Source organism: Vigna unguiculata, chromosome 9, assembly GCF_037176805.1.
Source record: "Vigna unguiculata cultivar grain cowpea cultivar isolate G323 ecotype 2 chromosome 9, ASM3717680v1, whole genome shotgun sequence".
NCBI lineage: Eukaryota > Viridiplantae > Streptophyta > Magnoliopsida > Fabales > Fabaceae > Vigna > Vigna unguiculata.
The window spans coordinates 40,297,790-40,323,885 of NC_140800.1; the positions used below are offsets into that span (position 1 = coordinate 40,297,790).

Here is a 26,096-nt window from a genome sequence, read left to right on the forward strand (position 1 = left end):
AGGTTGTAGTCTTGTGTCATATGAATCCTATGTACGTAGTATGAAGGACTATTGACTTTAAGATCAAATAGATCCTAACCTAATTCATTCTTATTGACTTTAAGAACTGCAATCAACTTCTCTTTTTCTGCTATAGATTAAGGACTATTAATCACCATTAGTTTGTTCCTTCCTTCTTCAAGAAAAAATATATTTTATATGTGGAGACAACACATTCATCTTTAGCTTCTGATCTTTAGATACAGTTTCATGCAACGCTTTTTCATCTTCTTCTTAATTCAAAGGAATTTCTTTTTCTAAATCCAAATACTTCAAGCAGTCATTAACTTCCTTTTATTTCTCATAATCTAGGTCATTGTTGTTGCTAATGTGCTGCTAGAAAAAGTTCATCCACTTCATTTAGCAAAAAACACTATTGTTTTTCTTTAGGATGCTGCATTGCTTTAATGATATTAAAATTTACTTCATCATCATGCACTTTGATCTTCAAATGGTTACAAAATTTATTGGGAACATGAATTTGTGAACTCTAACTAAAACGTCTTTAGCTACACTATAAAAATATTTCACTGATCTACAACTAATTGTAGTGTCCTTGTTGGTTTAACTTCCCAATTTTCTATTCTTTTCATCATAGATAGAAAAAAGGCATGAAGTTGATACTAATCTCTCTTACGACTCCATTAAAGTAGTCATGAGACACACATAACAATTATTTTTTCATTAGTATGACCATATATGTTTTAGAATTTACAATGAAATACACATTTTTTTTTCACACTTAAAAATTGTGATTGGAATCTAAATAGCTCATAAATTGTTACTTGTTTCAATGTGCATAACCTGTATTACTTTTTTGTACTAGATGTCTCTGTAGATGATTTTAATTCTTGATAACTTTCCTCTATTTCTTTGTGCTTTGAAACTTTTTTTTAGACATTTTGATTATCAAATATTCTTGATACTTGTTACTTTCTTCTTTAATTTAGTCAATCATGTCTAATATGAAGTCATATCCCATCGATTTTATCCAAAATAAAATTTATCAACTGCACCTCATATTACCATTGAGTTTTCTTTCTATCTATATTCAATACATAATATCATATATTTTCAACATTTAACATATCACCGTATTATATAACAATAATACGAAACACATATTTCATATACAAACATCATATTTTCAACATTTAACATATCACCGTATCATATAACAATAGTACGAAACACATATTTCATATACAAACATCATATCTAAAAATCAAATGTAGTCGGATAAAGTGTTTATGAAAAATAAAGGAGGACAGAGTGTGACATACATGTGTGGATCTATAATGAATAATTATAAAAATGTTTAAAGAAAACATATTAAAAAAATTTAATAATACTTTAATATAACAAGTATTGATATATTTTACTTTTAATATAATAAAAAAATTATAATTTTGATATAATAAATTTAATTTTATTTAAACTATTTCAATAATTAATATGATCATATACAACTTTAATCTAATTATTACCTATATTTATTAAAAAGAAAAAATATATATTAGTTTTAAACCCTTCTACCATTGAGGAAGCTGTAGCTGACATATGCCAAGAAAAAAAAAATGGTAACAAAAATCCAAATAAGGCCTGCGAGTAAGGCCCAAGAGCACAGAGCGTTTCCCGTGGCTGCAACATTAGAAGCGTGTGTGTCTCAAAGCTTCTCTTTCGCAGTTTCTCTCTCTTCTTCTTTCTTCTTCACTTTCTCTTTATTCCTCCTTAGATCCTCAGTTCCCAATCGAGAGCTTTCGTTTCGTAAGTCCCTTTTTCTCTATCTCTTCATTTCCCAATTTCTTTTACTTAATTTGTTTTCTGTCTTTTAAATGTTCAGCAATCACTGCAACTCGGATCTGTTACCTACTTCTTAATTACGGGTTTTATAATTTTCATCTCCGTATATCTGTTTGCACGTGCAACAATTTGATATCTATTTTCTTTCTATTACATCCCATTTGGGTCCACGAAGCTTCATTTTCTGAATTGAACCGAGCTTCCTGGTTTTTGTGCTGCTGCAGAAAAATATATGCCCTATTAAGATTTCATTTGAATGTGTTGCTTGGTGATATGGGTTTATGGTGTTGCTGTGTTTTCTGCTTATGTAACTATCTATTTATTGGCCCTTTATGTGTGTTTGTTTTATTCTTGAGACCTTAATTTGTGTTTGGTTGCATATTTGGTGCTGAAACTGGCTGAAAATACACGATTTAGATGCATTTTGCACCTTTTAGGCTATGTTTTCTTTTCCGATTCAAAAAGCTCTGTACTTTCAGTTGTTTGAGATCAGCACTGAGGGATGATGTCAGTTAAACCGTAAAACTTATTGTGTGTTAGTTATTAACGTTGTTTTAAAATTAGTCTGTCTTTCGTCGTGTGCATACTTGTGCTTGGTCTTGTCTTGTCTACTACTTTCTCGATCTTGTTGTAAATGTTTTTTGCCAAGAATTAGAATATATGGGATAGAGAGGGTAAGGTTTTTCTTGGATAAACTTTTATATAGACACTTTTACTTTAAGAAAATAAGAAGGTAAAATGACTTAGGACTTGTTCTCGTAAACATTTTGAGAGAAAATTATAGTAGAAGAAAATAAGAAGAAAAATAAAATAGAAAAAGGATTCTCCATGAGCTACGTTCTAGAATCTCTCTCGATCTCTCTTTCTCTCTCTCTCTCTATATATATATATATATCAATTTTTTCTTCTTACTTTCTTCTTCTACAAGGGTTTTCGAAAATTTGATGCAAATAGACCTTTAAACTTCTATCATAAGTTAAAGGTTAAGTTATGCCCTTGTGTCTGTTTGAGCAAACTTCTCCATAAGAACTTCTAAAAGATAAAAATAAAAAGAAAACAAATGAAATTAGCTTCATGCACAAGTTATAAATTATAAATTTTGAGAACTATTTGAGATAACCTATACAAATTATCCTATGCATAAGCTAGCCTTAACTTATGGAGGTACTTATTGAGAAGTTTGTTCAAAAAAGGTCCATGGAAGATTTCTGATTTAACTTCTTCAAAAATTTATTTGCTTAAGTTAATTTTAACTTATAGGAGAAACTTAATTCATTTTACCTGATTTTTTTATATTCTTAAAAGTTTATCCAAACTGAGAAAAAGTTGATTTTCTTGGTAGATCATCTAACTATAATCTGAATTACAAATTTTGCTAGTACTTTTCCTGGCAAATTTTCATTTTTGGGTTTAGTCTTATTCTATTTCAGAAACAGTTGATAACATTTACTTTTAACTTATTTGCACTTTTTGGTGATGCTGTCTTTGTTATTACCCATATATTTTATCTTTTATACTTGGTTGGAGGTATTTAGTTACTTTCTATATTTTTTTATATGAATGGATTGCAGTCTGAACTGAGATGGCTGGAGGTGTTATTCGGCAGTTATTGAGGAGGAAACTCCAGTCTTGTTCTTCTGTAAGCACGACCCCTCTCTTTTTGATAAGATTATTTGTTTTGGAAGATTTATTTTTCTGGTGCTTGCAACATGGGACATAAAATAGAGACCATTAAAGCAAATAAAATAAAATATATAAAATTGGTGAACAAATTTAAAATATTGAGAACATTAGTTTGTCTGGAAGATGTTAGAGCACATCATTTATCTTTTTTAAATTGCTATTCGACCAATATTATTTTCCATTAGAGTAATGTGACAATAATGTTAAAAATTATTATCTATATCATCATACCATTGTTGCTAATGTGTAAAAGATTTATCAATTTCTTTTAAGAGTCATAGATTATATAGACTTCACTCTAGCTTTATTACACATTCAAAATGTTTGTTGTTGAAAAACTTGAAGATCTTCTTAAATTATAAATGAGCAATTGAAGATGAACAATGGTAAATTTTAATAATAATAAAAAACTATTGCAATGAGCTAATGTATGCAGCACCAATAATGATCAAGCCAAGTGTTTGGGTGGGCTTGGTTGGGCTACATCAGTCATTATTATATTCTATCATAATTTATTTTAATGCTACCTCATTGTACTATAGTCTTTTTCTTTATAATCTTGACTATGCTCCATTTGATCCTTTTCTTTTTCTTAATTAAGCCTTGTGACCAAACTACCATATATGATTATGAACTTTTGGAATCTCCTCAATAAGTGTCACATGATATTTTGTTTAGTTATATTTATTTCAGTTGCTATATTTCTTGAGTGTTAACATAAACCCATGGGGTTTGGTGACTGAACTTGTAAATAGTGAGGTATTTACTTCAGAAACAAAACACTTTAGCGTCTGAGGTTTAAACAATTTGCTGAAAACAGACGAGGATGTAGGTTCTCTCAAATTATGTGATGAAGCCGCCAAATATTATGTTCTGCATTTTGTTTGGCTTCAAAATTGCATGTAGAGTGACTTATAATTGGTGTTGTTCGGCGATAGTTGGGGGGCTAGATAATATTTTTTACTGGAATCACTGACTCACATTCTTATTTTCAAGTGTAAGTGAATTTGCATGAATCTATATTTTTCCTTTTTTTCCTCAAAAAGGAAAATGTAAAAAGATATTTGTTTCCTTTGGAATCTTCAATGAAATCAAGAAACAAATGTATAGCCTAATTGGTATAAAATTGGTTCTCATAGTTCCTGCTCGCGTTGCTGTTGTTACGGCGTTCACCACTAAGGTTGAAACCCTAGATCAGTGCAGAAGCGGCGGCCAAGTTCTCACTCGCTCGCTCAATGTCGAATGTCGGGGAAAAGAAATAGAAACTCGATTAATAGTAACTATGCTCTCCTTCTCTTTCTTTGTTTCGATTCGTGCGTTTTTCAATTTGGATTCACGACCTTGAAAGTGGTTCGGTCTGATTGTGATTGGGGGAGGGAAAAGTCAATGGAGATAGTGATTTTTCTTAATCCATGATGTGATTATAGTTTGGGGTTGTTATTTGATTCCTGATTTTTGTTTAAATTGTTAATGAAATTGTTTAATTAATTTGATGTTGCTGCCTTTGATTGACTGGTTTGCTTTGTTTTGTTTCTTGTTCAAGCTGTGTAGGGATTTTCCAGTGTTGTGTTTGTACTCAAATTGCGTTTATATTTGTTTGAGCCTACGAAGCTATTGGGTTTGATTTCCTTTATCTTTCGTTTCTAAGCTTTTCTTCTGCGTATGATGATTGATGTGTATGGCTGCTTTGGAGACATGATGCCCGTGTGGTTTTAATGTTAATAATTCTTATTGTGTTTGATTTGTTACAACTGAATCTCACTTTAGTGTAACTTTAATGTAAGAATAGAATTTTCTTTGATACGCTGGTGCCCCTAAAACATAATAGCTTGTTTCAATGGATTTGAAGTCCTCTCATGTTTCTCCAATTCTCACTGACCCTGTTCTCTTCAATAAGTCAAGGCTTCAAATGCATTCTAGACTCCTAGCTTATTCCAAGACTTTTACTGTTAACATGCTTCGTTGGGTATTTTGTGATTGCCTATGCATCCAATTTCTATCAAGATTTTAATATAACTTGGGGAGATGGTCGTGCAAAGATACTAAACAATGGCAAGCTTCTCACTTTGTCTCTTGGCAAAGCCTCTGACTCAGGTCGGGCTTTTGGTACAAGATTGAATACCTTTTTGGCAAAATTGACATGCAACTCAAACTAGTCCCTGGCAACTCTGTTGGCACCGTAATTGCCTACGATGAAAGCCTACAATTTATCATTCATATTGTTTATAAGTTTTATCTTTTTAGAAATGGTAATGGGAAATACTCGTGGTGCTTAATTTTAGCTTTTTTCAAAAGGAGCAAGGTGGGATGAGATCGACTTTGAGTTCTTGGAAATTTGAGGGGTGACCCATACATCCTCCACACCAACGTGTTTAGCCAAGGCAAGGGTAACCGAGAGCACCAATTCTACCTCTGGTTTGACCCAATTGCAGATTTATAAGGTAAATAGAATTCAAGGTTATACAAAGTTCATTCCTTCATCTGGTTACTTGTAAAATTTTTTATAAAAAATGATAGTGCGTTACATGGGCAATATTTTTCCTCTTTTCCATCTATATTTGCAGGATCTGTTAAGCATGGGCATGCCTTGTGTGAGCTAAGAAAAGGAGATGTCATTGTCCCTAAGTTGATGAAATTATAATGAAGAATATTCATAGGCATAAAGTATAACATGTGAAATCAATGCAATTATATAATTGTTAGTATATAAAAGGTTTCTAAACTTTTTTTGCTGTTTTGTTGTTGCAATAATTGTTGTTGTGCTGCAATAAGTGGTAACTCCGGCTATACTTTTTCACATATGTATCAAGTTTGTCAAACATGAATCACGAAGCATAATTGACCACTTGGTATGATTGTTTATAAATGTGTACAAAACAAAACTGTAATAAGTTATCCTTTTGATTTTTTCTTTTAATGAAAAAAATAAAAGCAATTTGTTCTTGCAACTAAGTGGCAACCGATGATGTAATAAGTGATGACCCAATTATACTTTTTGTACATATGTATCAAGTTTGTCAAACATGAATGACAAAGCATAGCTAACCACGTCATATGATTGCCTATAAATGTGTACAAAAAAATTTATAATAAGTTATCCTTTTGATTTTTTCCTTTTGAGAGCCTGGTTCGTGTGACAGAACTTCCCAACTATTCTATCATTTTTTATCTAGTTTATTTGTTTACATGCAAAATTAAGCCCAATGTTTCTTTTCATTTCTCACATTTTAATTTCATACAAATACATTTTGAAAGGTTGGATACTTGTATGGTCGTCTGCATCGTTTGGTATCCAATCTTGTTATCCAAATATTTAATATTTTTCAAAGATACGTAGGAGAGCAAGGACTTATCCTTGTCGGGTCCACAAAATTTAAAAATATTTTTGGTTTCTTTTCTATATTAATTTCTTATTAGTTTGTTTTGGGGAAAATTAAACATCTTGAAAACCACATCATCTTTGTATATTTAGTTAAAGGTACTGTCTTTGGGTGTAAGCAACTCCCGACTCTCAGACTCAAAATCCAGTTTTTGTAGATTTGTCTTATCTTTATGGTTTTTCATAGTTTTCCAAAATAAACTATGGTGGCGACTTCCAAACATTTATTTAATTTTTTTTTTCAGTTAGCCATTTTCAGTCGCGATTTAGGTTGCGGCAATTAGCCTCTCTTTAATGCACCGGATTGGTGTTTTGGGTGTATGGTCGTGTATGAATTTAGATGGATGAAGTTTTTGAGTTTTGGAATGGGCATTTTCTAAGTTCTTTGGATTTTATGGAATTAAAGTTTGAGTTTCTGGTCTTGAACAAATGGTAACTTACGAGTTCGTGTTGTTTTTAGCCTCTTTCTTGGTTGGAATTGATCGGTTCTAGGGATAATTTTGGGGTTTGATATAATCTTTGTTTTGTGTGTGAATGACTTTTATGGTTGTTGAGTAGTAGAATGTGTGCTTATGTGATTTCGGATGCGTATTTTGGATTGGTTTGTCGGTCATTGCTCTCTCTGCATGTGGATGTTATATAATATCTCTATTTTGCTAAATGCTTTGTTCATTCACCATTAATTGCACTCAATTGGAGTTGATATTGATTTAGGTTGCGACACTATGCTTGGATGGGATTTCAGGACTTGGGGTTCCATCGTTCGGAGCTTGTGTTTAGATGCAAGACACAGCGAAGCCTTGTCTCTTTTCCACCTCTGCTTAAAGAGTTATGAAGCTTTTAAACCGGATCACACGGTCATCGCTGCCATTCTCAAGTCTTGTTCTGCTCTTTTGGCTCCCAAATTGGGCAGAGCTGTGCATAGTTATGTTGTTAAACAAGGTCATATATTTTGCCAGGTTACCAATAAAGGGTTGCTCAACATGTATGCCAAATGTAGCATGCTTGATGACTGCCTCAAGCTGTTTGCTCAACTCACTCACCGTGACTCTGTTACTTGGAATATTGTTTTGTCTGGGTTTTCAGGGTCGAAGAAATGTGATCCGGATGTGATGAGGATATTTAAGATGATGCATACCAGTGGGGAGGCAATGCCAAATTCTATTTCTGTTGTTACTGTCATTCCTGTTTTTACTCGTTTAGGGTACCTGAATGCTGGACTGTGTGTGCATACTTATGTTATCAAGTCTGGTTTCGAACAAGACACCCTTGTTGGAAATGCTCTCGTGTCAATGTATGCAAAGTGTGGGTTGGTGTCTCGAGAAGCATATGCTGTCTTTGATGATATTGTTCACAAAGATGTTGTTTCGTGGAATGCAATGATTGCAGGCTTGGCTGAGAATGGGTTAGTGGAGGATGCATTCTTGTTGTTCAGTTCAATGTTGAAAGGGCCCATGCAGCCAAATTATGCGACTATTGCAAATATTCTGCCTGTTTGTGCCTCCTTTGATAAGAGTGTTGCATACCGTTGTGGAAGGCAAATCCACTCTTATGTGCAGCAGTGGTCTGAATTGTCAGCTGATATTTCTGTCTGTAATGCTTTGATTAGCTTCTACTTGAAAATTGGGCTAATGAGGGAAGCAAAAGCTTTGTTTTGGACAATGGATTCAAGGGATTTGGTCACGTGGAATACTCTTGTTGCAGGGTATACATCAAATGGAGAATGGTTAAAAGCACTGCATCTGTTTGGTAATTTACTATCTCTTGAGACATTATTGCCAGATCCTGTGACCATGGTCAGCATACTTCCAGTTTGTGCACAATTGAAAAATATGCAGGTGGGGAAACAAATCCATGCGTATATTTTCAGACGTCCTTTCCTTTTTTATGATACTGCTGTTGGAAATGCTTTAATCAGTTTCTATACAAAATGCGGCTATACAGAAGAAGCATATTATACCTTTTCCATGATACCCAGGAAAGATTTGATTTCGTGGAATTCTATTTTTGATGCCTTTGGCGAGAAGAGGCATCATTCAAAATTTATTGACTTGTTACATTGGATGCTTAGACTCAGAATTAGACCTGATTCAGTTACAATGCTGACCATAATCCGATTTTCTGTCTCTCTTTCGAGAGTGGAAAAGGTTAAAGAAATACATAACTATTCAATTAGAACTGGATCTTTATTAAGTGATACTGCACTAACAGTTGGGAATGCAATACTTGATGCATATTCCAAATGTGGAAACATGGAGTATGCAAACAAAATGTTTCAGAATCTATCAGAAAAAAGGAATTTGGTCACATGCAATTCACTGATATCTGGTTATGTGGGTTTAGGATCACATCATGATGCAAACATAATATTTAGTGGGATGTCAGAGACTGACCTTACAACATGGAATCTTATGGTTCGGGTATATGCAGAAAATGATTGTCCTGAACAAGCTCTTAAATTGTTCCATGCGTTACAAGCTCGAGGGATGAAGCCTGATATGGTGACTATCATGAGCCTCCTTCCAGTCTGCACACAAATGGCATCAGTACACTTGTTGAGCCAGTGCCATGGGTATATTATTCGGTCATTTTTGAAGGATCTTCACCTCGAAGTTGCCCTCTTAGATGCATATGCCAAATGCGGCCTCATAGGTCATGCATATAAGATATTTCAATTGAGTGCTGATAAGGATCTGGTTATGTTTACTGCTATGATTGGTGGGTATGCTATGCATGGCATGAGTGAAAAAGCACTACGGATATTTTCTCATATGCTGAAGTTGGGAATACAGCCAGATCATATCATCTTTACTTCCATATTATCTGCTTGCAGTCATACTGGCCGAGTAGATGAGGGACTGAAGATATTTTATTCAATAGAGGAACTTCATGGTATGAAACCAACTTTGGTGCATTATGCATGTGTGGTGGATCTCCTGGCTCGAGGTGGCCGTATTAGTGAAGCATACTCTCTTGCGAATAGTTTGCCAATTGAAGTTAATGCTAATCTTTGGGGGACATTGCTTGGTGCCTGTAAAACCCACCATGAAGTAGAATTGGGGCGTATTGTAGCAAACCAACTCTTCAAAATTGAAGCTAACAATATAGGAAACTACATTGTACTATCAAATTTGTTCGCAGCAGATGCTAGATGGGACGGGGTAATGGAAGTGAGAAGAATGATGAGGAACAAAGATTTGAAAAAGCCAGTTGGATGCAGCTGTATCGAAGTAGAGAGATCAAATAACATTTTTGTGGCTGGAGACTGTTCCCACCCCCAAAGAAGCATTATTTACAGTACACTACACACATTGGATCAACAAGTTAAAGAACCCGTGGAGTTTTTAGCTTAATCCTGGATAAGTATTATGGCATCAGACATATTTATTGACCCACCCTTCCAAGAATTTATTTATTCTTTCAATAGGCTTAAAAATACTTACTTGTATGGATCACCACTTTATTAACTGAGTAGACTAAACTAATTAGTGATAGATAAATTGAACTAGTTCATGGTTTGATTTCTGCATCATTTTCATCAAGATAAATCTGAAACCGCGCATACTATTCATTTAGGTTCTCCATCATTTCAATTAAAGTTCAATTCATTATCCCATTAGATTTCATGCATCATGCATTGCATTCATGCATATCTTAGTTTAGTTTCATCATGCATTTAAATAGTTAGCTTCAATTAAAATAAATTCTTCTTTTCTTTATTTTAATTTATCCCCCTTTGTTTTCTTATATTTTAATTTTAGCGAGATTAAATTATGCAAGCTAGGCTCAATATGTACCATTTCCTTGGATTTGATACCCAGGATTTCCCTATACTTCATTAGGGGGAATTTGGTTTTGTTACTCTAATGCGACTGAAAAATATGAGTTAACAAAATGGTATTTTGTTGCATTTTAGTTCTCTTCTTTTTAAGATTCCCTTTTTAATAAAACTAATTTGTCAAGATACCCTCTTAATTGTACTAAATTGAATCTGACCCCTTGATCTAACTTTTCTTTTATTGCATAGGTGCCCGTAGTCAATTCATTTGCTGATGGTCAAAATGCACATTTTATTAAAAGCAAATCAAGGGAGCCAACGCTGACCCAAGCCTGATGCACGAGAGAAAATCGTAATCGGAGAGAAGGGCTGACACGTGATCAAGCGAGAGGATGCGTGAACCTGATCTGATCTTTGAGAGAGAGACCGAGGCTGATCGTGATGGATGGAGATGATTCAAAGATCAAAATGGAGTGAGAGCATGGCTGATTGGAGATGGACGAACGAGAGAGAATCCATGTTGACCAAGGGCAACGAAGACGAGGATTTCAAGGGCGATTCTGGTTCAAGAAGAGGATTCGGGTTAGGTTTTCAAGTTTTCTGATTTATTTCGTGGGGGTTTATAAGGGATGAGTTAAGGTTTTTTTGTTGAGGGGCCCTGGTTGCACGAGTAGAAACATGTCAAGAGGCTAGGGTTCATGTTCATTGTGAGCGAGGGAGAGTGTATTGTAAAAGGTGTTCCTCCATTTTCTAATGAGCGCAAAGTAGCCTTTAGAGATTAGGTTTTCTCCTTAGCATGTGGGTAGCTCTACTTGGCCTTTCACGAACACAAAGTGGCCGGAATTGTGCCAAGTGAGCCTCCTTCACTAATTAGATTTTAGAACTCTTCTTTTTCTCGTGTAACACTTCAGTTTGCAATGAATACTCTGATCTAATTCCATTCCAATTTCCATTTCTGAGATTTGTTTACTGATGTTTTGCTTGCATTTTTTTGTTTCTGCAGCCTTTAATTTCTGATGCTTTTTGTTTGGTTATTGTTCACTCGCATTTTATGTTTTCAGCATTTAAATTCTGTCTTGTTTTTAAAATTCCTTTATTGTTTTCGGTTTTCATTTCAGCTTTGTGTTCTCAATTCAGTGTAGTGACCACGGGTTCATTTTCTGCACAGTATAATGTTTCCTTTTGGAAACCAAGTGACCCTAAAGTGGGCACGCAATATCGAGATGTCTTCTCGAGTATAGATGAATTCTTGTTCATTCACTGCAATAGCTCTCAATTTTATGTTTATTCTGCAACTTTTAATTCTGTCCTGGCATATTTCTGTTTTGTGATTCTGCTCTGAATTTAAGTTTTCTGTCTTAGTGGTATTATGCATTTGCTAGTTTCGCAAGTTCTGGTAGTGGCTTAGTTATAGATCTTTATTTTCATGTATATTTATGTTTTGTGCATCTGCATTGTTCACCATTGGTTCATACCACGCTTGCATTGCTTGGATGGGAACCTATTTGATTGAGCTGCATTTGGGAACTAAAATCTGTCCATATAACTTGCCTTGCATCTCTTAGTTGTAAGAGATTGAGCATTCAGCATTATTGGTTGAAATTCGCTATTGCACCTTGCTGTTAAACTAGATGGTGCCACAGTTTTAAAATTTCTGCTGCCATTTGATTTGATGATGTCATAGACCAGGATTCTGCTGTGAACTCTGCATTGCGTTCGCGTGTTTGTTCCCTGAGGCTGCCTATTACTTTAAATTACCACATTTGCATTGCATCTGGAACCTGAATGAGTTGATTGAGTTGCTGTTGGAATCCTAAATCTATCATGCCACTCAGGTTTCTTTCACCTCTATGTTTAGAGCTACATTTATGATGCCCTTTCTTGCTGTACTTTTTCTCCTCTTTTATATTTCCCAACTTGTTATTAAATTCACTATTTCTCTTAAAATTTTTACTTTTAATAATTAGTATTGTACAATTCATGATACAACTCTTCAGCTTGGTGATGTGAATCTGTCCGCTGAATTGATTATGTGGCTGAGTTGAACATGAATCATTTGAATCACAAATGAATTGTGTGAATTGCATCTTGTATCACACATGAGTAGTGTGATTCTTCCGCAGCACGTTGCCATCCAAAGTCCAACGTGTTGCACCTGGCTGTTGTGGTGCAGTGATGCTTTTTTCCAGTCAAAAGTGGATGAATTGTGTTATGCTCACTGAGTTCAGATAGTTGACCTTATGAAGCCATTTCTTGCTGTATTTTTCTTCTCTTTTATAATTGCATAACTCTTGTTATTAAATTCACTATTTGGCTTAATATTATGACTTTTGACTTTTGTACAATTTACTACACTTTGTGTGGTATGGTACAATTCTTCAGCTTGGTGATATGAATTTGTGGGCTGAATTGATTATGTACCCAAATCAAACATAAATCACGTGAACCACTCACATTGTTGCCTTGATCTTCTTGTATTATTCCATTTAGATTCCCCCTCCCTTCAGTTATATCTTATTGTGTCTCCTTCTTTCAATGTTTTAACTGAACTTCATAATATATAAAGTAAAATAGTACATCATTAAATAGCTGGAAAAAAAGTGAAAATTTGTGTATTTTGGGGATGGCAGAGTGGCAGTCTAAACCCATTTTAATGAAGGGAGAACAGGGGTTTCACTTATGGGAAGAGAGGTTGTGGCAGTTTTTCTCAGTTATAGAAGGGAGGGTCAGTCTTTTATTTTATCGTGTGGCAGTTTTAACAGTCACTTTTCTTTTTTTGGTGCAACAAGGACTGTTTCTAAAGAGGCATCTTTTCTTTGTTATTCTTTGGGTGCAGCAGTCTTAAGTAATCGGGCTTAAATGGGCTAAACTTTTTAGTTAGAAAACAATTTCAACCCATTAAGAAAAACCCTAGAGCTGTTTCCCCCCACCCCTCACGAAGATTTCTTACTCTATTCACTTAAGTCGAGTTTTAAGTGAAGCGAGATCGGAGAGCGAGTAGAAAGATAATAGACTCATACGATCTTACATTCTGGATCACGATTTTGACTACCATGGTTTTGAGTTCATAATATGAGGTGTTGATTATTTTCCTTGTTTTAGAATGTATATTTTAGTGAATGAATTTCTACACTGTTTTGATTTACTTGTGTCAACAGCTTTTGGTAGATTAAGACTTCTCTTTGCCTAGTAAAAGTAAAGTAGGTTTTTCCTTTTTTATTGTAGCTGATGGATTATCTGATTTTTTTTCTTTTCAAGCTCCTTCAGTTTTATGATTCTGTGTGCACATTATCTTTTCCGTCTGTTATACTGAACACACAAAAATAATGATACAGAACAGAGCATATACAAATGAGTTCGAAAAGAGGAAGTGCGATACCCAAAACCGTGGCTAACAATGATATGTCCAAAGGGAAGAGCATATCCGAATCTCAGCCTAGTATTGATCAGTTGACTCAGAGTGTTGCTGACACCATGCTAAACTCAGGACAAGATGATGGTGAATGGGAGGTATATGCAAAGAAATCCAAGAACAGAGCTGGAAGCAGCGCTGCAAAGCCATGGGGGGCGCCAGCCCATAATTCTAATCCCAAGGCTTGGGTGAATGCAGAAATGGCTCAAAAGCCAGGCATCTGGAATCATGGTGGAGTTGGAAGATATTCTGGAAATTCCTGGCAGACACAAAATGGCAACTTTAGGAGACCAGCTGGCAGAGGAAATGGTAGGCCTCAGTCAGCAACAAGTGGATAGAAGGCAACTATGTGCCTCCAAATTCCTTAATTCGGCCTCCACTTGAGCATGGCTGGAATTGGCAATCTAGACCTGGTGCAATACGGCCAAATGTAAGGGATGAAATTGCACCTGAAGACCTTGAACAGAATAATGATGTTGATGATGATGATGATGAAGAGGAGGACTCAAATGCTTTGGAAGATACAGATGATGATCTAATGAGTGATGACTATGATTCTGATGTTAGTCAAAAGAGCCATGGGACACGTAAAAAGAACAAATGGTTTAGGAAGTTCTTTGAGAATTTGGATGGCTTGACTGTTGAACAGATAAATGAACCAGAAAGACAGTGGCATTGTCCAGCTTGTCAAGGTGGTCCTGGAGCTATTGATCGGTACAGAGGACTGCAGCCCTTGGTGACTCATGCCAAAACAAAGGGATCAAAAAGGGTGAAGATTCACAGAGAACTTGCTATACTTTTGGATGAGGAATTACGCAGGAGGGGTACTTCAGTAATTCCAGCTGGGGAGGCATTTGGAAAATGGAAAGGTTTGAAAGAAGAAGAAAAAGATCACGAAATAGTTTGAAATAAAATAGTTCTTCAAATTAAGCAAAAATTAATAATAATATAGAAAAAAAATAAATTTTTTATATTATCTAGTAAGTGAAAGGTTTATATCTTCATACCTATTCTCATATTCAATTGAAAAAGTTAAAAATTCTTCACACATTTTCATATTCAATTGAAAAAATTGAAGATTCTCCATACTTATAATGGAGAGTTTATTCTTCATCCCTAGATCCAAGTATGAGATGTAAATGATATTTAAGGAAAAAAATAATATTTATGTGATATATGATTACAATAGAAATAGAACTCGTTGATAACATTTATCTATTAATATATATTTGATATCCATGGACCCAAAAGGTTATAAATATACGTCAACAATCCAATCAAATCACTCAACCAAATCTTGTTGTGTTTTTGTGTCTTGTGTTATTCTTCTCTTCTTTTATAGTTATCACCTATTTAGTAGGAGCATATAAAGTTATAGGTTTAGAAGCATCTAAGAAGGATGAGGAACTATTAGTTAAAATAGGTAAAAGTTTCAAGAAGTTTTAAAAGTGATTAGTTTATGTATAAAAATTGTTGGTTTAGTTTAAGTGTACATATGATACACGATACATTTTTTATAGTTTTTATCTTTAATAGTATAGTTTCTATCTTTAATAATGATTATTTGTATCTGAATTAGTTGTTTTGAATATTATAATAAAACGTTGTTTTTTATTAAATGCTAAAATGGGACTGTACATTAATCATATTTAATTTATAAAGTAATTAAATTAAACCAACAACTAAACTAAGCTAGACTTAACTAAATTAAATAAAATTTATCTTATAACTAAATTAGATATTATTTAAATTTAATATAGTTCAGTGTATAACTAAAGTTAAAATAAGATATAAATAATAATATTCATTATCACTCATCCAACTTATATTATTATATTATGTGAATATTAAAATAATAAAATTTAACAATTAACTTAGAGGTAGAATTTCATATCGCGACAAGGGGTAGTAGCACGAGGTCACGAGGTGGTGACACGATTAAAATAAATGGCAATAGGCGGTGACAGCAGTGGAGCAAGTGTGTGGTGTGGTGCCAAAAACATTGATGATGGTAAACTTTGATAAAATTATATATAGTTTGTTAAAAATATTATAGTAAATTGTTTATATTAAAAGCTAATAATAATTTTTTTATATGTTTTACATTTAAATAAACTCATGCAACACACATTGCTATTATTACACCTATGTTTAAATCAATGACTTAATCTTGTCTTATATTCTCAGTTTTAATTAGATCGAAATTCAAATCAACAATTTTGAATAATGTTACGGTTAGATAAGACCCAACACACTTCTTACAACATGTCTTTAGAATTAATTATCTCCCATAAAAATAAATTATCCACAAAATATTAATATTATAAGTCCTTGTTATATAATAATATTTTGAGCTGGATTACTTTTCATATTCCTTCCACCTAATGATTTTCACACAAATTATCTACATGTTTTTAATTTTTAGTTTTTACAAAACAACTACTTTTGTTGTTTTTGTTATAAATACAAAATTCTATATTATTTTCAATAATACCAACAAAATAATTTTTAGATTTTATAAAGTATATAAATTATTATTATAATATGATATTATTTTAAAATTTATCAACTTTAGAATTTGAATTATTTATAAGATATTATTACTGTAATTATATTATTAATTTAAGAGTTAAATATGTTTTTGGTCCCTCAAGTTTTCAGTGAAATTTGGAATTGGTCCCTTTTCGAAACTTTTGACCAATTTAGTCATTCATCCCTAGAAATGTATGGATTTAGTCTTTTTAATCAGATTTTATTAAGTTTATCTAACGTTTTAAGTGCATTTTATGATAGTATTTGAATTGTTTACATCATTTGATCTATTTTCGCTTAAATGTTAACTCAAATATTATTATAAAACGCGTTTGAAATTTATAATAAATTTAACAAAATTTGATTAAAAGGACTAAATTTACGCATTTCTAAAGATGAAAGACTAAAGTGATCAAAAGTTTCGATAGAGACTAATTCTAAATTTTGTTGAAACTTGAGAGATAAAAATATATTTAACCTTAATAGGTCAAATGATGTAAACAATTCAAATACTATTGTAATATCCAAATATATATATATATATATATATATATATATATATATATATATAATAATATAAACATTTTGATAAATTAAGGACATGAAAGTTGAAATTACTTTATCAACATTTTGATACTTATAAACACGGCAACTTTACCACTGTAGTGAAATTTTTATTTGATAAATATTCTATTAGATATTTGACTTCATTGGAGTTGTTAAAAATAATTATTTTCTTTGTACATGCACAACTGTAAATAAAATTACCTATTCATACCACTATTAAATTCATTTAAACAAAATCTGTAAGTGTAACATCTAAATATATATATATATATATTTAAATTAAACTATCAGACTTTATAATTGGAATTAATAATAAATGATTACCGTATAAGGTAATTCTGTTAAAGAAAAAAAAAAGATTATATATATGTATAGAGAATAAAAGAGTGATAAGTAGATAACGTAAAAGCTATTGAAAAAAAAAATAATAATAATAAAATATGAAAGGATAACATGACAATAAATGCCACTTTATCAGGTTACTGTGAAAAAAAAAAAAAATCTGCGAACGAGTAGTTGAATTGAATTGGAACGTAAAAAGCAAAACCAAAGAAAATGAGGTTAATGTTGAACTAAAGTAATCATTACACATAGGAGTATAAATAGAATGAAGAAGAGATATTAAGAACCACATAAGAAAAAAAAAGAGGAACAGAAGAAGAAACTCTGCGGGTGAGTAGGGATGGCAACGGGGCGGGGCGGATACGGGTATCATGATCCCATCCCCATCCCCATAATAAAAATTCATCCCCATCCCCATCCCCAAACCCAACGGGTATACAACTTTTGACCCATCCCCATCCCCACCGGGTAACGGGTATTTTCTTATACCCATACCCATACCCATTTTTTTATTGTTCCATATATCAATTAAATATTTTTTATAAAAAAAATTTAAAAATCACACCAACGGAATCATGATACTATCAAAATATTCAATATTAAAATAACATACTCTTTTTGATTTTCATGATGTCAAATATTAAGAAAAATATTATAATAGTATAAATCTCAAATTAAAGTATCAAATAACAACTAAATAAAATTCAAATAATTATATAAAAGCTAAAAAATTACACATTACTAAAATTTTATAATAACCAAAATATTTATTAATTTTACAAATGATCAGTGGTTTCATTTGCATTCGATCCACCTACACATAGAAAAAAATGAAAAATTAGATATGATATAATAATTGAAATTGAAAATTTTAATTACTAGAATATAATGTACCTTCTTCATCAGATTCATTTTCACTCATGAGAACATCTTTTCCTTTTAATTTTTTAACACCTACAAACACCAAATGTAGAATATTAGATGAGAATTCACAAAAAATACTAACAAAAAATATTAATAAATTTGAGTAACTTACCTAGATGGTTTGAGTTCCATATCCAACTTCTTGTACACATCAAAGCCTCTATAGTAATATGATGAAGTCGACTACGGTGAGAAGTTAATATCTGACCACCAGTACTAAAAGCAGATTCAGAAGCTACAGTTGTTATTGGAATAGCTAAAACATCCCTTGCAATTGCTTGAAGGGTTGGAAACTTTAACCCATTTGTTTTCCACCATGATAGGATATCAAATTCTTGTGTAACCGGCAAATTATCTTCTTCCAAGTAATAATCCAACTCTGTTTTCATAACTGTAGTTCTAGATTTTTTCTTTTTTGCCATAAACTCTAAAAATTCATTCGCATCATTATCAACATCCTTTCCCAACTCCAATGATGTAGCTTTATAAGAAGAAGTTTCATTCTTTTTTGATTGATATTCCAAAACCAAATCATAGCACATTTGACGAATCCTACTAAGTTTCAGATCAAAATCATTACCATACAATTTATAAAAATAATATTCTAATATGTCCATCTTGTACCTTGGATCTAAAACTGAAGCAATTGCCAATATGTTATATAACAAAAAACAAAGAGAATGAGAAATATGTTATATATATATATATATATATATATATATTATATTATATTATATTATATTATATATTATATTACTATGTATATATATATATTATATGTGTGGATATCTTATGTTTATATATATATATATATAATTATTTATATATATTATATTATATTATATATTATATTATTATTACTATGTATATATATTATATGTGTGGATATCTTATGTTTATATATATATATATCTATATATATTTCTTTTAAATTTTTATAAATTTGTAATGTTATAAATTTGTTTATAAAAGATCTCACTAGTTAAATGATTAATTTGTTTTATACGTATATATTATATATATTATATTATATTATTATGTATATATATTATATGTATATTATATTATATTATATTATATTACATGTATATGTGTAAATATATATATATATATATATATAAAAGTATATTTTATTTATATGTATATATACTATATTATATTATATTATATTTTATGTGTAAATATATTATTTATTTATATATATTTTTTAGATTATTTAATAAATTATAAATAGTTTAGTAATTTAAGCGGGGACGGGTATTTGGGCGGGTATATATATATCCCCATCCCCATCCCCATCCCCAGTTGAAAATTTCGGGTATTACCCATACCCATACCCATACCCAGTCAAAGCGGGGATTCTCCGTCAAAACGGGGACGGGTTCGGGTGATACCCACGGGCACGGGTTTATTTGCCATCTCTAGGTGAGAAGGAAAAAAGAGGAGAAAGAAAAAAAAAAGGAGAAAAATTAATTTATCATCAAAGTCTTAGTACAACCTTGGTATAATTTTCACGATAAATAAGGTAAGGGAAGGAGACATCCATCACTTTATCTTTTTACTTTGATTATTTTTTTTTATCTATTCGTAATTATTTTATCTCGATATTTACCCTAAGTAAGGTGTCCCTAACCTCATTCTAAATTATATTTCGTTCCCAATATTTATTTATTTATTTATATTCATCTCCAGTTATGCACTGGTCCTATTTATTCAATTTATATTTACTTTCATTTATTTATTTATATTTATCTCTAGTTACGTATTGACCCTTTTTATTCATTTATATATATTTTAATTATTCATTGATCCTATCTATTTATTTATATAATTATATGATTTAATATTGAAATAAAATTTATGATAAATAAAGATTTGATTATTGTAGTTGGAGGTATGACCTTGGGGATTTAAACGAGTTAGTATTACTCAAGATGATATGTTCTTGAGTTACTTTGTTGGCCATAAGCTCATTTATCCTGACTAGTCACTACAAAATTAATCAATATCTTTATAAAAGTATAATAAAAATTCAGTTTCATGGATTTGAGAGAATTTTTATTTCATTTTATTTTATTATGATACGTTATTTTATTTTTTTTGATATTTGTCTCACTTCCCTATTTCTTTTGATTGTGTGCGAAAAACAAAATTTTACAACATTATCATAGATGGCTGCTCCGAACACGCCTGATCCCTTCTTCGCCGACATTGTGGCTGTTTTTCCGGGAAATGCATGGCAAACCAATGTAGTGAATAATTCTGTAACAATTCAGGGAACGGGAAACTCTACCATTACTTTTCTCTCTGCTCCGAATGCACCGATTGTCATCGAAGGACAAATCGGAGTTACCTTTTATTTACCCCCAACAGTCCAAGTGAATCCTATCCATAACATTTTCCCTCCACCTGTTTGATAAACCGCATATGAGGGGGAAAATGTAAATAAATAACCCTTCTTCCTCTTCCAGTATAGGAAATATAAAATGTACTAAACAATGTGGATATATGAAGTATATAGTATTGTAAATATATATATATAAATGTGAATATTTTAAATATAATTATATATTAGTGTATAAATTTTTGCCTCTAAATATTTATAAGTATACTGTAATAAATAAGTAATTAGATTTTTTTTTTCGTCACATTAGATGGTATCAGAGCGACGTTTCATGCGAGATCTGTGAAATGTGCTCATTATTTTTTTTCTTTAACTCATATAATTCCAGATGGCAAACATTAGAAGAAACAATGAATTAACTGAAGCAATGCAAACTATCCGAGACATGGCTGCTGCTCTAATGAGGAATCAAAGACCTGAAGGAAACCCTGAATCACAAGGATTAGCTGAATTTAGGAGAAACAAACCCCCACAATTCTCTGGAGGATATGATCCAGAAAAGGCTGAATTATAGATTAAAGAAATGGAGAAAATATTTCGAGTTATGAATTGTGCTGACAACCAAAAGGTGAATTATGTTGTATTTATGTTAATAGGAGAAGCCGAATATTGGTGGGATGGTACCAGGAGATTACTTGAAGGAGGAAGAATAATTATTACCTGGGATGTATTTAGAACAAGGTTTTTAGAAAAATATTTTCCTAATGATGTGAGGAGAGCAAAAGAAATAGAGTTCATGCAGTTAAAGCAAGGAAGTATGACTGTAGGGGAATATGCTTCCAAGTTTGAAGAATTAGGAAAATACTCTACTTTCTTTTATCACCCAGAGGAAAGGATGAAATGTATAAAATTTGAAAATGGACTTAGAGATGAGTTGAGAAAAGCAGTAGGGATACTAGAAATTGCTGATTTTCCTATGCTTATTCACAAGTGTAGATTTTTGGAAGATTTTGAGAACAACCAAAATATCAAACCAAAGTATTTTGGACCCCAGACAAATAAAAATAAACGCAATGAGGGAAAACTTTACAATCGCCCACAATGGAGGACCCAATCCAACCAATCTTCATCAGGAAATTCTAGTAGACCTGTATATGATCATATCAGATGCTTTAAATGCGGACAAGGTCATCATGCTAAAGATTGTCACCTTAAAGGACCAGTCTGTTTCAAGTGTGGGAAACCTGGTCACATATTCTCTGAGTGTGGACAACAAAAGCCACATTTCAATCCAACTGCAACCAAGACAAGACCTACCACAACAGGAAGAGTGTACACCATGACTGGAGCTGAAGCTGCTAAAAACCATGATCTAATTCAAGGTATGTGTTTTATTAAAGGAAAAACTTTAAATGTACTGTATGACTCAGGTGCAACTCACTCATTCATTTCTAATCATTGTGTTCAACATCTTAATATGTCGACCTCTTTTCTAAAAACTAGTTTGGTTGTTTCAACTCCTACAAATGACTCAGTAATAACCAATAAAGTTTGTTTAGACTGCCCACTGTTCATTGAGAATACAAAATTCCTTGTAAATTTAATATGTCTACCTTTATCTCAATTAGATGTAATCTTAGGTATGGACTGGTTATCTTCCAATCAAGTCCATTTAGATTGTGCTAAGAAATCAGTGATATTTCCAAACTCTGAGAATCTTCTAAAATCACCTACCAATTCAAAAAGTGAGCCTTTAAGGAATGAAATTCAAGGGTACTTGTTATTATCTTCTATGAAAATAAAAGAGGAAGTTGAGTTGAAAAATATAACAGTTGTTCAAAATTTTCCTGAAGTCTTTCCCAATGATATTCCTGGTTTACCACCTAACAGAGAAATTGAATTTTCCATAGATCTGATGCCTGGAGTTGGACCAATCTCTATGGCACCATATAGGATGTCACCCTCTGAATTAGCAGAATTGAAGAAACAATTAGAAGAGTTACTTGAAAAACAGTTCATTCGTCCTAGTGTGTCACCTTGGGGAGCCCCTGTTTTGTTAGTTAAAAAGAAAGATGGAAGTTTTAGGTTGTGCGTAGATTACCGTCAATTAAATAAATTCACCATAAAGAATAAATACCCTCTTCCTAGAATAGATGACTTGATGGACCAATTGAGAGGAGCCTCTGTATTTTCTAAGATAGATTTAAGGTCCGGATATCATCATATTAGAGTAAAAGCAGAAGACATACAAAAAACTGCATTCAGAACTAGGTATGGTCATTATGAATATCAAGTGATGCCTTTTGGTGTGACCAATGCTCCTGCAATATTCATGGATTACATGAATAGGATCTTTCATCCATTTTTGGATCAATTTGTGGTTGTTTTTATAGATGACATTCTTATTTACTCTAAGACTCTTGAGGAACATGAGGAACACCTTCGAATTGTCTTGCAAATCTTGAAAGAAAAGAAATTATATGCTAAATTGTCTAAGTGTGAATTCTGGTTAGAGGAAGTTAAATTCTTAAGACATGTGATTTCCAATAACGGAGTGTCAGTGGATCCAACCAAAGTAGAAGCAGTTTTACAATGGGAACCACCAAAAACAGTGACTGAGATTCGCAGTTTTCTCGGTTTGGCAGGGTATTATAGGAGATTCATTGAGGGATTTTCTAAAATTGCTTTGCCTTTAACCCAACTCACCAAAAAGGGCCAAGCTTTTGTATGGACAGAAAAATGTGAAAATAGTTTTCAAGAACTCAAGAAAAGATTAACCACTTCTCCTGTTTTAGCATTACCTGATCCTACTGGACACTTTGTTATATTTTGTGATGCTTCCAAAATGGGATTAGGTTGTGTTCTTATGCAAGATAGAAGGGTAGTGGCATATAGTTCCAGGCAACTGAGAACACATGAGAAAAATTACCCAACCCATGATCTAGAACTAGCTGCCATTGTTTTTGCACTTAAGATATGGAGACATTATGTTTATGGTGGAAAGTTTGAAGTTTTTAGTGATCATAAGAGTCTCAAATACTTGTTTGACCAAAAAGAATTAAATATGAGACAAAGAAGATGGATGGAATTTTTGAAAGATTATGATTTTGAATTACAGTATCACACAGGTAAGGCAAATGTAGTGGCAGATGCGTTAAGTAGAAAATCTTTACATGTCTCTTCACTAATGATTCATGAAATGAATTTGTTAGAAAAATTTAGAGACATGAATTTGTCGGTCACCCTAAGCCATGATAAAATGCAATTAAACTCCGTTCAGGTCATTAACAATTTACAAAAGCAAATCCATGAGGCACAAGGAAGTGATGAGTTAATTAATAAGAAAAAGAAATTGATAGGACAAAGGGGTGGGGAGAATTTTGGCATAGATAAAACCGGAACTTTGAGATTTAAGGACAGGATGTGTGTACCCAATAATGAGGAAATTAAGGAAATGATTCTAGAAGAAGCACATAAAAGCAAATTAAGCATACATCCGAGCACAACAAAAATGTATCAAGATCTCAAGAAAATGTTTTGGTGGCCCAAAATGAAAAAGGAAGTGGCGCAATATGTAGCAAAATGTCTAGTTTGTCAAAAAGCTAAAATAGAACACCAAAAGCCAGCGAGAATGCTACAATCCTTAGATATACCTGAATGAAAATGGGATAGTATAGCAATGGATTTTGTAGTTGGCCTCCCACGAACCATTCAAAAATTTGATTCCATATGGGTTATCGTGGATAGGTTAACAAAGTCTGCTCATTTCTTACCCATTAACATTAGGTATTCATTGGAAAAATTGACTGATTTATACATAAGAGAAATTGTCAGGTTACATGGAGTTCCAATAAGTATTATATCTGATAGGGACCCTAGATTCACTTCAAAATTTTGGGGAAGTTTACATCAAGCCTTAGGTACCAAGCTTCACCTTAGCTCAGCTTATCATCCCCAAACTGATGGACAATCCGAACGAACCATTCAATCTTTGGAAGATTTGTTGAGAGCTTGTGTGTTAAAAAATTCTGATAGTTGGGATCGATACCTGCCTTTGATTGAGTTCACCTATAACAACAGTTTCCATTCTAGCATAGGTATGGCACCCTATGAGGCATTATATGGAAGGAAATGTAGAACACCTTTGTGTTGGTTTGAGACCGGTGAAAATTCAGTGTTGGGTCCTGACATGATTCAACATACAACCGAGAAAATCAAAATGATTAGGGAAAAATTGAGAACAACTCAGAGTAGACAAAAAAGTTATGCTGACAAGAAAAGACGACCTCTTGAATTTCAAGAAGGTGATCATGTATTCTTGAAAGTAACACCAACCACTGGAATTGGTAGAGTGATGAAATCAGAGAAACTCACTCCCCGGTTTATTGGCCCTTACCAAATTCTTATAAAAATAGGTCTTGTTGCATATCAAATTTGCTTACCTCCGTTCCTTTCCAATCTCCATAATGTCTTTCATGTGTCTCAATTAAGAAAATATATTTCTGATCCAACTCATGTGATAAGACCTGATACAGTACAATTAAAGAATAACCTTACGTTTGACGCAATGCCTGTACAGATTATGGACAAGAAGATCAAAGAATTGAGAGGCAGACGAATCCCTCTAGTGAAGGTCATGTGGAATGAAGCTAATGGAGATATTACATGGGAATTAGAAGAAAAAATAAGAGGAATTTATCCTCATTTATTTTAGTCAAAATATATATATATATATATATATATATATATATATATATATATATATATATATATATATATATATAAAATAAAATAAAATTTCGAGGACGAAATTTCTATAAGTAGGGGAGAATTGTAATATCCAAAATATATATATATATATATATATATATATATATAATAATAATAATAATAATAATAATATAAACATTTTGATAAATTAAGGACATGAAAGTTGAAATTACTTTATCAACATTTTGATACTTATAAACACGGCAACTTTACCACTGTAGTGAAATTTTTATTTGATAAATATTCTATTAGATATTTGACTTCATTGGAGTTGTTAAAAATAATTATTTTCTTTGTACATGCACAACTGTAAATAAGATTACCTATTCATACCACTATTAAATTCATTTAAACAAAATCTGTAAGTGTAACATCTAAATATATATATATATATATATATATATATATATATATATATATATATATATATATATATATATATATATATATATATATATATTTAAATTAAACTATCAGACTTTATAATTGGAATTAATAATAAATGATTACCGTATAAGGTAAT

The 26,096-nt window shown here is 32.2% G+C and overlaps 2 protein-coding genes and 1 pseudogene across 18 annotated transcripts; all 3 read left to right on the plus strand.

Moving 5' to 3' along the window:
• Nucleotides 1-1,645: 1,645 nt before the first annotated feature.
• On the plus strand, nt 1,646-11,628 carry LOC114163185 (putative pentatricopeptide repeat-containing protein At5g08490). Of its 16 annotated transcripts, none has more exons than XM_085667094.1 (7): nt 1,646-1,806; nt 3,414-3,481; nt 4,665-4,801; nt 5,808-5,966; nt 6,090-6,223; nt 7,619-10,227; nt 10,932-11,628. In XM_085667094.1, exons 5-7 carry the CDS (start codon nt 6,208-6,210, stop codon nt 11,016-11,018), a joined length of 2,712 nt encoding a protein of 903 aa, XP_085523220.1. In that variant the 5' UTR covers nt 1,646-1,806; nt 3,414-3,481; nt 4,665-4,801; nt 5,808-5,966; nt 6,090-6,207; the 3' UTR covers nt 11,019-11,628. The 16 variants fall into 16 exon arrangements, with proteins under 16 accessions (XP_085523220.1, XP_085523218.1, XP_085523228.1 ...); XM_085667092.1 differs by having other exon boundaries at nt 5,821-5,966; XM_085667102.1 differs by having other exon boundaries at nt 5,821-5,966; nt 6,090-6,189.
• Nucleotides 11,629-11,784: 156 nt separating this feature from the next.
• LOC146883971 (protein SUPPRESSOR OF GENE SILENCING 3-like) lies at nt 11,785-15,357 on the plus strand (annotated as a pseudogene). The gene is made up of 2 exons (XR_014984680.1): nt 11,785-12,517; nt 14,018-15,357. The product of XR_014984680.1 is annotated as a protein SUPPRESSOR OF GENE SILENCING 3-like (transcript).
• A 5,834-nt stretch (nt 15,358-21,191) lies between these two features.
• Nucleotides 21,192-25,450, plus strand: LOC146883972 (uncharacterized). Its single transcript, XM_085666387.1, has 2 exons — nt 21,192-22,185; nt 25,383-25,450. Exons 1-2 carry the CDS (start codon nt 21,387-21,389, stop codon nt 25,448-25,450), a joined length of 867 nt encoding a protein of 288 aa, XP_085522513.1. The 5' UTR covers nt 21,192-21,386.
• The last annotated feature ends 646 nt before the right edge of the window (nt 25,451-26,096 follow it).